Source organism: Pygocentrus nattereri, chromosome 1 (assembly GCF_015220715.1).
Source record: "Pygocentrus nattereri isolate fPygNat1 chromosome 1, fPygNat1.pri, whole genome shotgun sequence".
Classification (NCBI taxonomy): Eukaryota; Metazoa; Chordata; class Actinopteri; order Characiformes; family Serrasalmidae; genus Pygocentrus; species Pygocentrus nattereri.
The window spans coordinates 35,950,153-35,962,400 of record NC_051211.1 but is presented as its reverse complement, the minus strand read 5'-3'; the positions used below and the strand labels follow the sequence as shown (position 1 = coordinate 35,962,400).

At 37.5% G+C, this 12,248-nt stretch overlaps 1 protein-coding gene across 1 annotated transcript; it reads left to right on the top strand.

Moving 5' to 3' along the window:
* On the top strand, positions 1-4,273 carry LOC108427022 (islet amyloid polypeptide). Its single transcript, XM_017696903.2, has 4 exons — positions 1-68; positions 555-646; positions 1,732-1,848; positions 3,726-4,273. Exons 2-4 carry the CDS (start codon positions 567-569, stop codon positions 3,904-3,906), a joined length of 378 nt encoding a protein of 125 aa, XP_017552392.1. The 5' UTR covers positions 1-68; positions 555-566; the 3' UTR covers positions 3,907-4,273.
* The last annotated feature ends 7,975 nt before the right edge of the window (positions 4,274-12,248 follow it).

Below are 12,248 nucleotides of genomic sequence, written 5' to 3'. Positions count from 1 at the left end.
GTGAGAAAAAACAGTGATCACGCCAGTACCTCCTGCTGCTGCTCACCACTGGACCCAAACTACTGCAGGTGAGTGAGGAGTTACTTTTCTTCTGGAACACTTTTTGTTGCACCACTTGTGTCTTTATGCTGAAAAAAGTGATGCATTGCGTATGCATGGCATGCATTACTTTTTTCATTACATGAAGACATGGGAAGGTGCAACCCAAGCTTTTCACTCCCACAGCAACGGTGCACAGAAATATGGGTCTAGAGTGTGATTTAGAAAGTGTTCTCAGGGTGCACTTTTCCATCAGAAGCCTGAGTGTATTTTGCATTCCTATTTCATGAATTGAATTGTCTTACATAGTATAATTTGTACTGATCCCGTTGCAATAATTTGCTGTCGTAAACTTTAACCTACCTTTACATTCCTGTATTTTACAGAAAAGTAATATAGCTGTCTAAAATAATATAAAGGAATCAATACAGTAAACATAGTGTGTTTGCATCTGATCCCATTACACTGACGTTGATTTTTTTGTTCTCTTTTGGCCTGTTTTCAATATATGACAGATCTGTGCTGCCATGTATCATCTGAAAGTGCCTATCCTGCTTCTGCTGCTGCTTGTGCTGGTGCAATGTGTGACAACAGCACCCAATAACAGGTCAGCATTTGGTCAACTGTCCAATTCTCCCAAACCAGACTTCTGACTGTCTACCTCTGTGGCCAGAACCTCTGAGGCTGAAACTTTGCTCAGTAATAATAACTGATGTATCCATGCTCCTACCTCAAATGTACTCTTCATACCTACTGCTGCTACGTAGGACAAGCTTTACAGAACACTTGCAAGAATCATATTTAATACATTTCATATTTGTGAGAAATAGCACACTTTGCTAAGATTTGCTAGTTGCTGGTTTCCAGTTTAACCCTTTAAAGCCCCAGGCTTATTATATACTTAGGCTTATTATTCAGTAACTATAAGGACTTGAATGCAAACTGGCTGCGCTATTCTTAGGTTTTAAAAGTGTGTAGTAAAACTTTGGGCCTGCTGTTAGGCCCGGGCCATTTAAGGGGTTAACCCCCCACACACATACACTGCCATTATTTTACAGAAATGGAATATAAATGCACAAAAAACAAATGATCACCTTTATTTCACAAGCATTTGTGCTTATTTTAATGGTTGTTACTGTACTGATGGGGAAATATTGTAAGTCAAAAACAACGGTTGGTTGTTGAACTATTTAAACTGATAAATTACAGTAATAGGCAATATTTTTAAGAAATTAAATGACTGATTTTACAGATTTTACCATCATTGAGAAAACATACTTTTGCTGTTAATTAGGTTTTTTTTGTTTTTTTGTTTGTTTGTTTTTTTTATATAATTTTTTGTTACAGTTTTTGTACAGTGTGGGTGGAGCATGGATAGGTCAGATCTACCTGAGTGTCAGAATTATTTTGAGTGCCAAGCAAGATCCTTCTGATGCATTTGCTGGATGAGGACAAGTGCAATTGAAGTGTGTTTCATTCTTATAAATGATCTCTCTTCAGCGCACAACCAAGTCCAATTTCCACACATTAGTGTTCAAAAGGCCCTGAGGAACTCTCCATGAGGAGATTAGAGGCAATGAATAGTCAGAGTGCAAGTGACAACTTGGTGCCTCTCTCTGCATTTAGGTGGAGTGCTATTGTCCTAAAGTGGAATCAGTGATGCTCTCTGAGCTCATGACTGTCTTCCTGCAGGTACTCCATTTCCTCCACTGAGCAAGAGGAAGAGGCTGAGGGCTGGATGTCTCCGGGTTTGTCATCGAGTCCATTCCTGGAATTTGTGGGGTCGCGGCCCCAGAGGGCACTCAACAGGTACTTGTGTTATGCTTAGCATGGGAGTCTAAAGCTGGGCTGCTGAAAGTCTTGAAGGTGATGTTGTGTTACAGTTACAAGATGCTATTTCTCTTGGTGGGGGTGCAGGGAGGAGGATTTCACTTTCACAATGTATGACTTACTCCTTCTTGTGAATTTAGCCTTACTTCATTGTTGTATTTGAATACAGTAACCCTGTGGCTAACAATCTCTAAAAAGTCCTCACTGGTTTAACTGCAAACTTTGCACATTATTTTCATAATACTTACTAATCATAATACACTCTTTCTGCATGCCTCCTAGATGCCAATCCATCAGTGAAATCAACTTAACTTCAGTCAAATCAACTTAACATAATAAAAAAAAAAGTTTTACCATATAACTCTGTTATAACACTGTTGACTCCTGTGTTTAAAAACTTAAAGTTGTGTGCTGAGCTACTAGTGGGCAATGAGGGGTGACAAGGGAGAGGTAAAAAGAAAAAAACCTCAGAAAGTAGTTCACATCTCTCCACAGAGATAGCTGTGCTGAGATAAAATGACTAGCACAACTGCAACTTTTTTCATATGATAAAAACTTGCCATTGCCAGTAAAAATGGTAAAACTACAGTAAGGTACTGTCTACTAGTGACATTATTTTTGCAGTATTTCAATGAGCAATTTTAAGAGTAAATAACAGTAAAATAACAACTCTGCGACTTTATCACATGGACCACAAGGTTACTATGATATAGCTGTATTCTTCTCTATTTCTATTCTTTATGTAACAACTACACTCCAACTTAGTACTGAGTAATTTACTGTAAATTTCCATATCAATTCTTTTCATTTCACCAGACATATTCAAACAAAACAAAAGTTAATGCAAAATAAAACCCAAAACAGTTTACATATTTATTCATCATGTTATGCAATGTATATGCACAGAATATTTCAAATAGGCAATTAGGGCGAATTGATTTCACAATAAAATGATAAATAGTTTTTACTGTGAAACATAGTGTTGCACACTATGAAACCCTGGCAATAATTAACAGTGAACAATAAAAAACAGCATTAAACACACAATCACACACACACACACACACACACACACACACACACACACACACACACACACACACACACACACACACACATCTTCTAGAAGTTTTCATATAAATTATGACTTGGTTGTTCAGCTATAAAGATGAAACTCCAGTTTTGTAAAGACTTTGTTAGAATGTATTTACATCCAAATATATTCCATCAAAGTTATTGAAGTTGCTTATGGTCCTCAATACTTCAAAACAGATGGTCCTTCAAAACATAGTGAAATTGTATTTTGTGGTTAGAGTGAGCATCTTAAGGTTAAGACAAATGAAAAATAAAAAAACAATTACTAATCTTATGAGTAAGCCCTAGGATTATTACTTTGTTACTAATCTTAAGACTTGTTATTAATTACTATCAGTGGTAACTACAATGAAAAACTTTGTTCATAATGGAAATGTTGAGATGTTAACAAAGTCATTTGGAATGGCTTGATGTGAAATTATCTTTCCTAGAGAAACTTACTGTGTCAGCATTGTTCACAGTGGTGATTTAATGCCTCTATAGTCTCCCTTATACATTGGGGGACAGGTACATTCAGGGTATTGTAGGGCAAAACAAGTCTCAAAGTAAAGTTTTTTTTTTTTTCAAATTAACCACTTTACCATTTTACCATCACCAGCATTACATATAAAAACTCAGAAAACATGTAGGTTAGTTAAATGGCTGTATTTGCATTGTAGACTTTGTGACCTCCTATCAGTACCACTGTAAAGCAATCTGAGTCAGTACATTAGATGAGTTAACTGAAGAGATGCTAATTTACCCTCTTTGTCTTCAACCAGCCAGCAACACCACATAGAAAAGAGAAGGTGCAACACGGCCACTTGTATGACTCAGAGACTGGCAGACTTCCTCGTCCGCTCCAGTAACACTATCGGCACCGTCTACATCCCCACTAATGTGGGCTCCAGCGCCTACGGAAAAAGAGAAGTGTTCCAATCTCCAAACGTAATGCCCCTTTAGTGGACACTACCCACGCTGTCCTGTCTGATGCATATGTATATACAGCAACACAGAGCACATGTAACATTCCTGACAACAGTGATGATCAGAATGTTTCTTTTTTCTTTATCCAGTTTCAGTCAGTGCCTTTTGGTATGAAACACATTCACACAACAGCATTGTGTACAGTGAGCACTACAGAGGATATGAATCTAGTGGAGTGACAAAAAAAAGTCAGCGGAAAGGAAAAGAAGATGTTGTTTTCAGTTAATTTTGTAATAAAATATATAATTGAAAGTCCCATTCTTTGTGGAATGTTATTGAACACACTTTACTGTAAACATTGTTTCTCAACACGAAAAGAACTAAGACATGAAAGGAAACAAATATTTCAGAACAAATAAATCTAATCATGAATCAAGCATGAGTTTCTGGACGTATTTATGAACAACTGCTTTTCTTGTATTTTATTTTAAGCTTTAAGTTCTATTTGCAACATTTGTGCCATTTTATGAACCAAAAACGATCATCAGACTGATACATGTAAATGACCTTTGTTCTGATTGGCTGACATTTGTATTGCCTTATTCAAAAAGCATTCACACTCCATATAACTTAAGTGTGAATGGGCGGAGCTTAAAGTGCTTTAGACCGAACGGTTGGCTGTACGTAAATGTGATTGTTCCTATGACAAAACAGAAACATTGAAATTAAAGCCGGCTGTTTCGCAGCATTGTTTCCATGTATGGATTGTTTACAACAATGTTTACGTATTCCAAAACTCTTTTGTGTAAAAAAGTGAAAGTGGGCCCTTGGAATATGGAATTGTCCTCCTTTTCCTGCAGTAACAGCCTCTGTGCTGGAAAGGTTTTACTAGATGTTGGGTCATTGCTGTGAGGATTTGATTGCGTTCAGCCACAAGACCATTAGTGAGGTCAGCTACTGATGATGGATGGTCAGTTCTGGATCACAAATGCCACTCTAACTCATCCTGAAGTTATTGGATGGAGCTCAGTCATTTCAGAGAATGCAGTTCCACTACTCCACAGGCCAGTGCTGGAGAGTTTTATATCCCTCTAGCCAAGGCTTGCCATTGAGCATGCTGACCTTAGGAATGTGCAGCTCCTCCAGAGTGTCCCATTCTGTTAGCAACACTTTTATAAGGATAGCAATACTTTTATATAAGCTGCATGCGCACACTTGTGGCAGGATTATGATTGGGCCCCGTGGGTCTAGGCCCACCCATTTTTATTACTGGCCCACCTAAAATGACTGCTCAGATCAATATTAAAAGTGTAATATATATTAATGATCAATAGTAAATAACCAAAAAACAATATATGACATTCCAAAATTCAGTTTCTGACCTACAAAAATCCCGTTAATCATAACTGTGTGACACTGGCTAAATGTAGCTCCCATGTGAGCCTCCAACACTCTCTCAGACACCCAGCTACAGTTTTCAGAAATGTATGGACACATCTCATCACTCTGCCATGAAAATGTTGAATATACAGAGACCTCTATTAGCTGTGATGCCATCAGTAACTTGAAGAGAAATGTGGCGAGATCCATTATGTTGATTTACGGTTTAGAAGCATATAGCATGAATGGTAACTATAGTTATCTAAACCTACACGTGGGCCAAAAAAAACATCAACCAGCTCATTAATGTCAAAGGTATAAATGCCTGTATAAAAGAAACCACCAACATATTAAAGTCATGCTGGTCCTTACTGCACCTGTGTACAAAGTGGAATACACAAATTTAATTTTGTTTCTATTATGAGCTCAGGCCTACTAGTAGATGTCTGCTTCTGTTTTTTCAGATATGGTATATAGCCCATCCTCCTTATCATTAAAACGAGTTAAAAATACTTTTGTTTGAGGTTTGTTTGAGGTTTTAAACTCACCTGCCCTTCACTGGGAATCACCGATTACCTTAATAACATTGTTTTCATTGTGTGTTGGCTGTACAAATCCACTGTGTTGATCAATGCAAAGAGACGTCAATGCACACCATCATTTACTGCAAGGAGTGCTTATGGACATCGATTTCTGTATGCCGCTATTGCACCTCAATAGCATTAGTCATAATTGAGCTTCATTCTCTGTAATAGCTCTTGTTCACTTTTGATCCCGTTTATCCACTGATCCAAATCAGTTCCAACTCACAAAAGGGCTTTTCCAATATACAGTAAGCATACATAAACTGGAGAAAACAGTGCTTGTCCAAATCCAGGCGAACAATAGCAAAATTAACTTGATCAATGCAGAAATGTGAAAAAATTCCAACAGTTAAAAAGCGGGCTCATATGATGTAATAACTGGGGTGAGGCTAGAAGCCGTCCTAATTGAGTCCTATTACTTCGCCCACAAATCCGCTTTTGAGTGGTTTAAATAAGGTTTACAGAATGTTGGCAAAATTCCAAAATTAATGAGAAACCACCTATCACAACCCCCAAGTGACCAACTGATACACATATACAACTACAGCCACCTTGCAAAAACCTAACAACCATCTGGGATAACATAGCAGCCAGTTCTATATACAACACCCTAACAATCACGTGGGAAATGGCCTAAGCTGCACAGTCATGAACTCACCCTCCTGAAGTTTTAATCATAGAAATTGCTTCTCCTACTTTTCCCCTTTTCTGTATCTATGGTTAAATACTGATGGTTAAATCTTATTTTCTGCTGATATTGTCTGCCATCCAGTGTAGAACAGAGGATGGGTTCCCCTTTTGAGTCTTGGTTCCACTCAAAGTTTCATTCTTTTGCTCTTAGGGAGTCTTTCCTTGCCACTGTCACCACTGGCTTGCTCATGGGGGTTTGGACCAGGACTTTTCTGTAAAGCTGCTTTGTAAAAATGCCTGTTTAAAAAAGCGCTACATAAATAAAGTTTGACTTAACTGAAATACTGAAGTACAGTATTTTTACATGTGTGAAGAGTCACACTGCTGTTGTTTGTATGCTCAAGTGACTGTTATGTTAGTGGTTTTGATTAGCTTGAACATTACAGACCAGCTCAGTAGCATAGAATTTTAAAGTGGAAATTTGTTATGGAGAGAATTTGAACTTCAATCTAAATGTATAAAGATGAATGAAATTGTTATTAGCGTTCTGTATAGCTTGTCCAATCTTGAAACAGTGGCTACAAAGTTCTTAGTTTGGATAGGTTTACAGAACACTGACAAGAAGGCTTTACACAACATTTACAAAAATGCCAAGAAAACAAGAAAATGTAGCTTACAACTCACTTTTTTTGTCAAAATGCCTAAATTATATTGCACTATAATACTGCATGGCAATGTAGCCCAACTGTTGTTAACAAGGTGGCAAATTCAATTCATATTCATTTCTAATCTGCCAAGTTTAATTAGCTTTAACAACATAATCCAGCTCAGCAATGTAACATTTTTAACAGGAAATGTTTTGCTGCAGGTCTACATGGTTGCTCATTAGACTTGTCCAACCTTGCTATGAAATAATGCATTTCTGGGCCCATTATTGGGGTTGGATAGATCAATTATAGATGGAGCAGAGTATATAATGAAGATAATCTATTATTGGTGAAGTCAGGGAGGATAATGCAGTCTTTTATAGTCATTGACAGTCCATGGGAATGTGTGACTTAATGCAAGTTCCCATTTATAACATAAACTTAACCATCTGTCCTCCCACATGCATCAGTTCTTTTTTGCTGATAGCATTTGCTGTCTTCTCGCATTCAAAGCATATCCATCATATCAGCATTTTCTGTCCATTAGGCCCCACCGCCTTGGCGTGCTCTCTGGCCATGGACAGGGCTGCTGCCCAGAGTAGCCGTACCCTTTCTGCCCAAAGTCATAAAGGTGTAATGAACATCTACGAGAGCCAGAAATAGAGCACACACAGAAACATCCGGGACCGGCTGCAATACAAATGAATCAATCAGCCTGTTGGGGCCGGGCCACACGGGGCACGACCTGTCATATAACCACTGACACATCAGCAGCGAGGAGGCCAGGCTGAGGAGGAAACTGATGAAAGTTTCTCCAATAAAATTTCACACGTTTTCTCACGGGCACAGCAAACTTTCAAATGTCAAACATAAGACGGGCGTGTGAAAAGCAATCCGAAGAGTACTGCTTTTTTCTCGTATGGTACACGATTTAATTTGAACTGTTTTTAAAGCACTGAGAAAAAGTGAGATACCACCTTTCTTTTATTTCATTTACAGTAAAAATTGCAATTAAGACATTCAGGATATGTTTTAGTGCAGATTAGATTTAAGATAATCCAATGCATATAGAGAAAAGAAAACAAATGAAAATAGACTTTTGAAAAAGGGGGTTTAAAAATGATTAAAAGATAAAGAGAAAAAGATGGGACTACTGACAACTGTGTAAGACCTGGCAGACCACCAAAACTGTCACGGTCAGATAAACAGAACTTAAAACTTTTCATTTTCAACTTAAAAATCAAGCTCCATTCTTGCTTCATATCTGAAAAAACCACAGGCGTGTGGATTTTCATACTCAACACTATGAGTCTGAAAGGAGGTGTAGCTGCCAGAAAGCCCTTACTGAGAAAAGAAAATAGACAAAAACATTTACAAATCAAACAGGCTCTGCTGCTGTTCTGAGAACAATGGACTGGCCACCCCAGAGTCCAGACCTCAACATCACTGAATGTATTTGGGATTTCTTAGACCAACTTGCAACCAACTTCTAAGACTGAACTTTGGAGGCTTGGAAAAACACCCATGAAAAACTGAAAGCAAGTCTCTCAAGAAGAAAGGAAGCTGCCAAAGAATGGACACACTAAATACTGAAAAAACTGATATTATATTTCATTGTTAAGGCTTTGGTGTATATTTTCTGTTAAACTATTTGTTTTCTGCGTTTTTTATGCTGATGCTCATAACTTGCATTTAACGTCTGTTTTGACTGGAAATTCAGTAAATGATGGGCTCTCACTTTTGCACAGCACTTGGGTTAAGATTCTTAATTTTCTTCTCCTTCTCCCTCTTCTTCTTTTTCTTCTCCTTCTTCTTCTTCTTCTTCTTCTTATTATTATTATTGATATTATTATTTTTTCTACTCATTATTGAAGTGGTATCTAGCCAATCCAGATCTCAACAAGACATTCAATTCAAGTTTATTTGTATAGCACTTTTTACAACCATGTTGTCACAAAGCAGCTTTACAGAAGTTTGAAAACATACAGTTATACAGTTGTATGACATCAGAGTGATTCACCACAGCTAGGATGTGAACAGTGCCTGAAAAAGTGATCTTCTACACTTCACTTGTTGATGAAAGGTCTGGGAGCCTCTGATAGCAGACATTAAATGGCTTTTTGAATATTCCTAATCTTCCCACTATCACTGGCACTATTCCTGTTTTGGCATTCCACATCCTGCTGATCTTCATCTCTGTCATTAAGAAGTCTATGTCATCTAGTATGGCCATATCAACCATCAGGCATGTCTTTTCTTTCTCGTGCAGTATTCAATCATTTACTAATATTGTCACTATGAGTATGTCTCACAGAATAATTATGTAACTGGTGTTCACAAGCATGAGCACTGCTTGGTCATTAGATAGTTACCAGTCTAATGAATGCATAGACTGACACAGTGTAAGTAGAGAAACCGGAGGTCAGAGGACGGAGGGAGCAAGAGGAAGAGAAGGTGAAATGGGAGTTAATGGTGAATGAGGTGATGCAGGTGGCAATTTTATCACATCAGGAACAATAAAACAATACAGCTGACATAACACACACACCTTTTTTTGGGCTTATCCCAGCAGTCAATTGGCAGAATGCATGAAACACCCTGGACAGGTCACCATTCCATCGCAGGGCTGCTGACATTAACAGAAGGACAACAAATCATAAGAGAACAGGAGACGGCAAAAATGACCTTAACTTGTGAGATAGCTCATGTATTAAATTATTTATTCCATTCCATTAAATGATTTGTTTCCATTCAGCATAAAAGTGTTCAAGTAGGGTAGAAAAAATAAAAATCAATATAAGTTTTTTCAAAAGTGATTATTTGTTAGAGCATAGAAGATAGCATATGTGAAAGTATATATTGTTATTTAGCAAAAGCATGTATTTCCGTTTTTCCATTCTTTTCATATTTTTACAAACTGTAAAAAAGCTGTCTGCCCTTTACAACATTCACAATTTCATAGTGTATGGGCCAGTAGAAATTGTCTAAACAAGGGGAAAAACTAATTCTATTCACTTCCATTTGATGGTAAAATGTTTTTTACTTCTTCCATAAAAGCAACCACTTTGCTCAGCACTGACTGCTGGGAAGTGCTCACGGTAGGAGAAAATGAGGGAAAATACCTCAATATATTTTTTAATTAGTTTGTTATCAGAATGTATAATTCATATTTAGAAAATGTGTTTTTAAAATACAACTAAAAAATGTAGGCTTTTATCAATTTAAATCTATGATCTACTTCACTTAATAAGTTACAGCAAAAGACAAATGACAGTAAAATAGAAATGTGTGAAATGTCATGTTTGTTTGTTGTAAGGTTATTGTGATTATATTTATCCCATAATAATAATAATAATAATAACAATACTACTACTACTACTACTACTTCTACTACTACTACTAATAATAATAATAGTAGTAACAATAACAATTAAAACAAAGCAATAGTATTAAACACTTAATCAAGTGCAGATGATTATTAGATGTAGATGTATAAACTCATCTCCAGAAAGATGGATTAAAAATATTGCCTAATTCTAGCTGTTCACCACAACTAGCATGTAAAGCTAAAGCTAGTCTAGTTTGTCCGTGAAACTCCAACTTTATGATGAAAATCTAAATACTATTCAGACATCATGCCAAGGCTTTTGCCCTGCATTTGGGGGGACCCAAAGGACTCTCAAAACCAAATCTACTGTATGACCCCAGCCCCATTTTCATATATTTTCAAACTTGAACTTAATATCATAACATTCTGTCTTGCACTGTCCTTGTCTTTCTGTTTGTCTGTGTTCCATGTGTTTTTGTTTACACAGGCCATGTGCATTTGTTGTTGTTCTAGACTTTGTCTCCTCCCTGTTCCAGGTATTTTGTCACCTGTCACACCTGTCTGTAGTCTGTAGCCCTTGCATTAGTCTCAGGTGTTTCAGGCGTGTTGAATGTATGCCCCTGGTTGTGTGCTTTGGCGATTCCTTGCTGTTTTGTGTTCTCAGGCCTTGTTCTTGTTTTCTCTCATTTGATTTCTAGTCCCCTTTATGTTCTTTAGTCTTATTTCCTTTCTGTTTAGTATTTTGTTAGTGATTTTACTGTTTCATTTCTTTGTGGATTCTTTTGCCATGGCTTTCAATAAAAACAAGGATGGGCTGAGATCCTGCCTCTTCGTCTCCTTCTACATTAGAAATATTAATGCATGGATCATATTATCCAGTGACACAAATTCAGATTTACTGACCCTAAAAAGTTTCCAGGTGGAACATTGCAGGAATGCAATGATCCAGATGAATTTTCAGATGAATTAGATCAGATCCATTCAGTAAATGTGTCCTGGCCTGCCAATATCTAGGATCTGTTAATATTATTATTAGTAGTAGTATTTCTTTCAGTGTCCTGAATAGTACTGCTTTAACCTACCAGCAGAAAAGGCCTTTCTTTGTTTTGAAAAATGTATTCATCATCAAGGGAATAAGCCATATTTTCTAGTAAGCAGAAACCTCGTTCTGACTCACTCCATTCCCATCTGGGATAAACATCACAATTACGATGACAGAGACAAAGTGTTTTTACCCCGGGGTCACCCCATTTCTCATCTAATCCAACTGTATCGGACAGCAGAGCATTGCTGCTGTTAATATATTTGTGAATAATAGGATCACATGTGGTCATGGATAATTTAGTGGATGTGATGTGTTGCAGTGACGTGAGCATCTACACACTCAGCACTGACTGGGTTAAAGGTCGTGGACGCTGTTCTGGGAAAATTAACATGCCCAGCTCAAAGTGGCATCAGTTCTATTTTTCCTCTCAGATCGGATGTAGAGAGGATGGCAGCCTGGGCCACATGGCGACCCTCTACTTAATGGCATTAATTAAAGAGAACACTTAATATAGTGCGAGTGGGAGTTGACTGGAATATATCATTTCAGTTCATCCAATCCAAACTGACTCTCCGTGCAGAACTGCAGTTTAAGTGTGACTGAAAGCATCTCTCACACACACACACACACACACACACACACACACACACACACACACACACACACACACACACAAACACACACACACACACACACACACACACACACACATATATAGACTGACAAATGCGCACAGTCAGAGTCTCTGATTTTGTTTATTAAAA

Excerpts from the sequence above, each read along its gene's own strand:
- LOC108427022 (XM_017696903.2), top strand. The coding sequence starts at position 567 with ATGTATCATCTGAAAGTGCCTATCCTGCTTCTGCTGCTGCTTGTGCTG. Across the intron at positions 647-1,731 it reads ACAACAGCACCCAATAACAG|GTACTCCATTTCCTCCACTG; the intron begins GTCAGCATTTGG and ends GTCTTCCTGCAG. Across the intron at positions 1,849-3,725 it reads CCCCAGAGGGCACTCAACAG|CCAGCAACACCACATAGAAA; the intron begins GTACTTGTGTTA and ends GTCTTCAACCAG.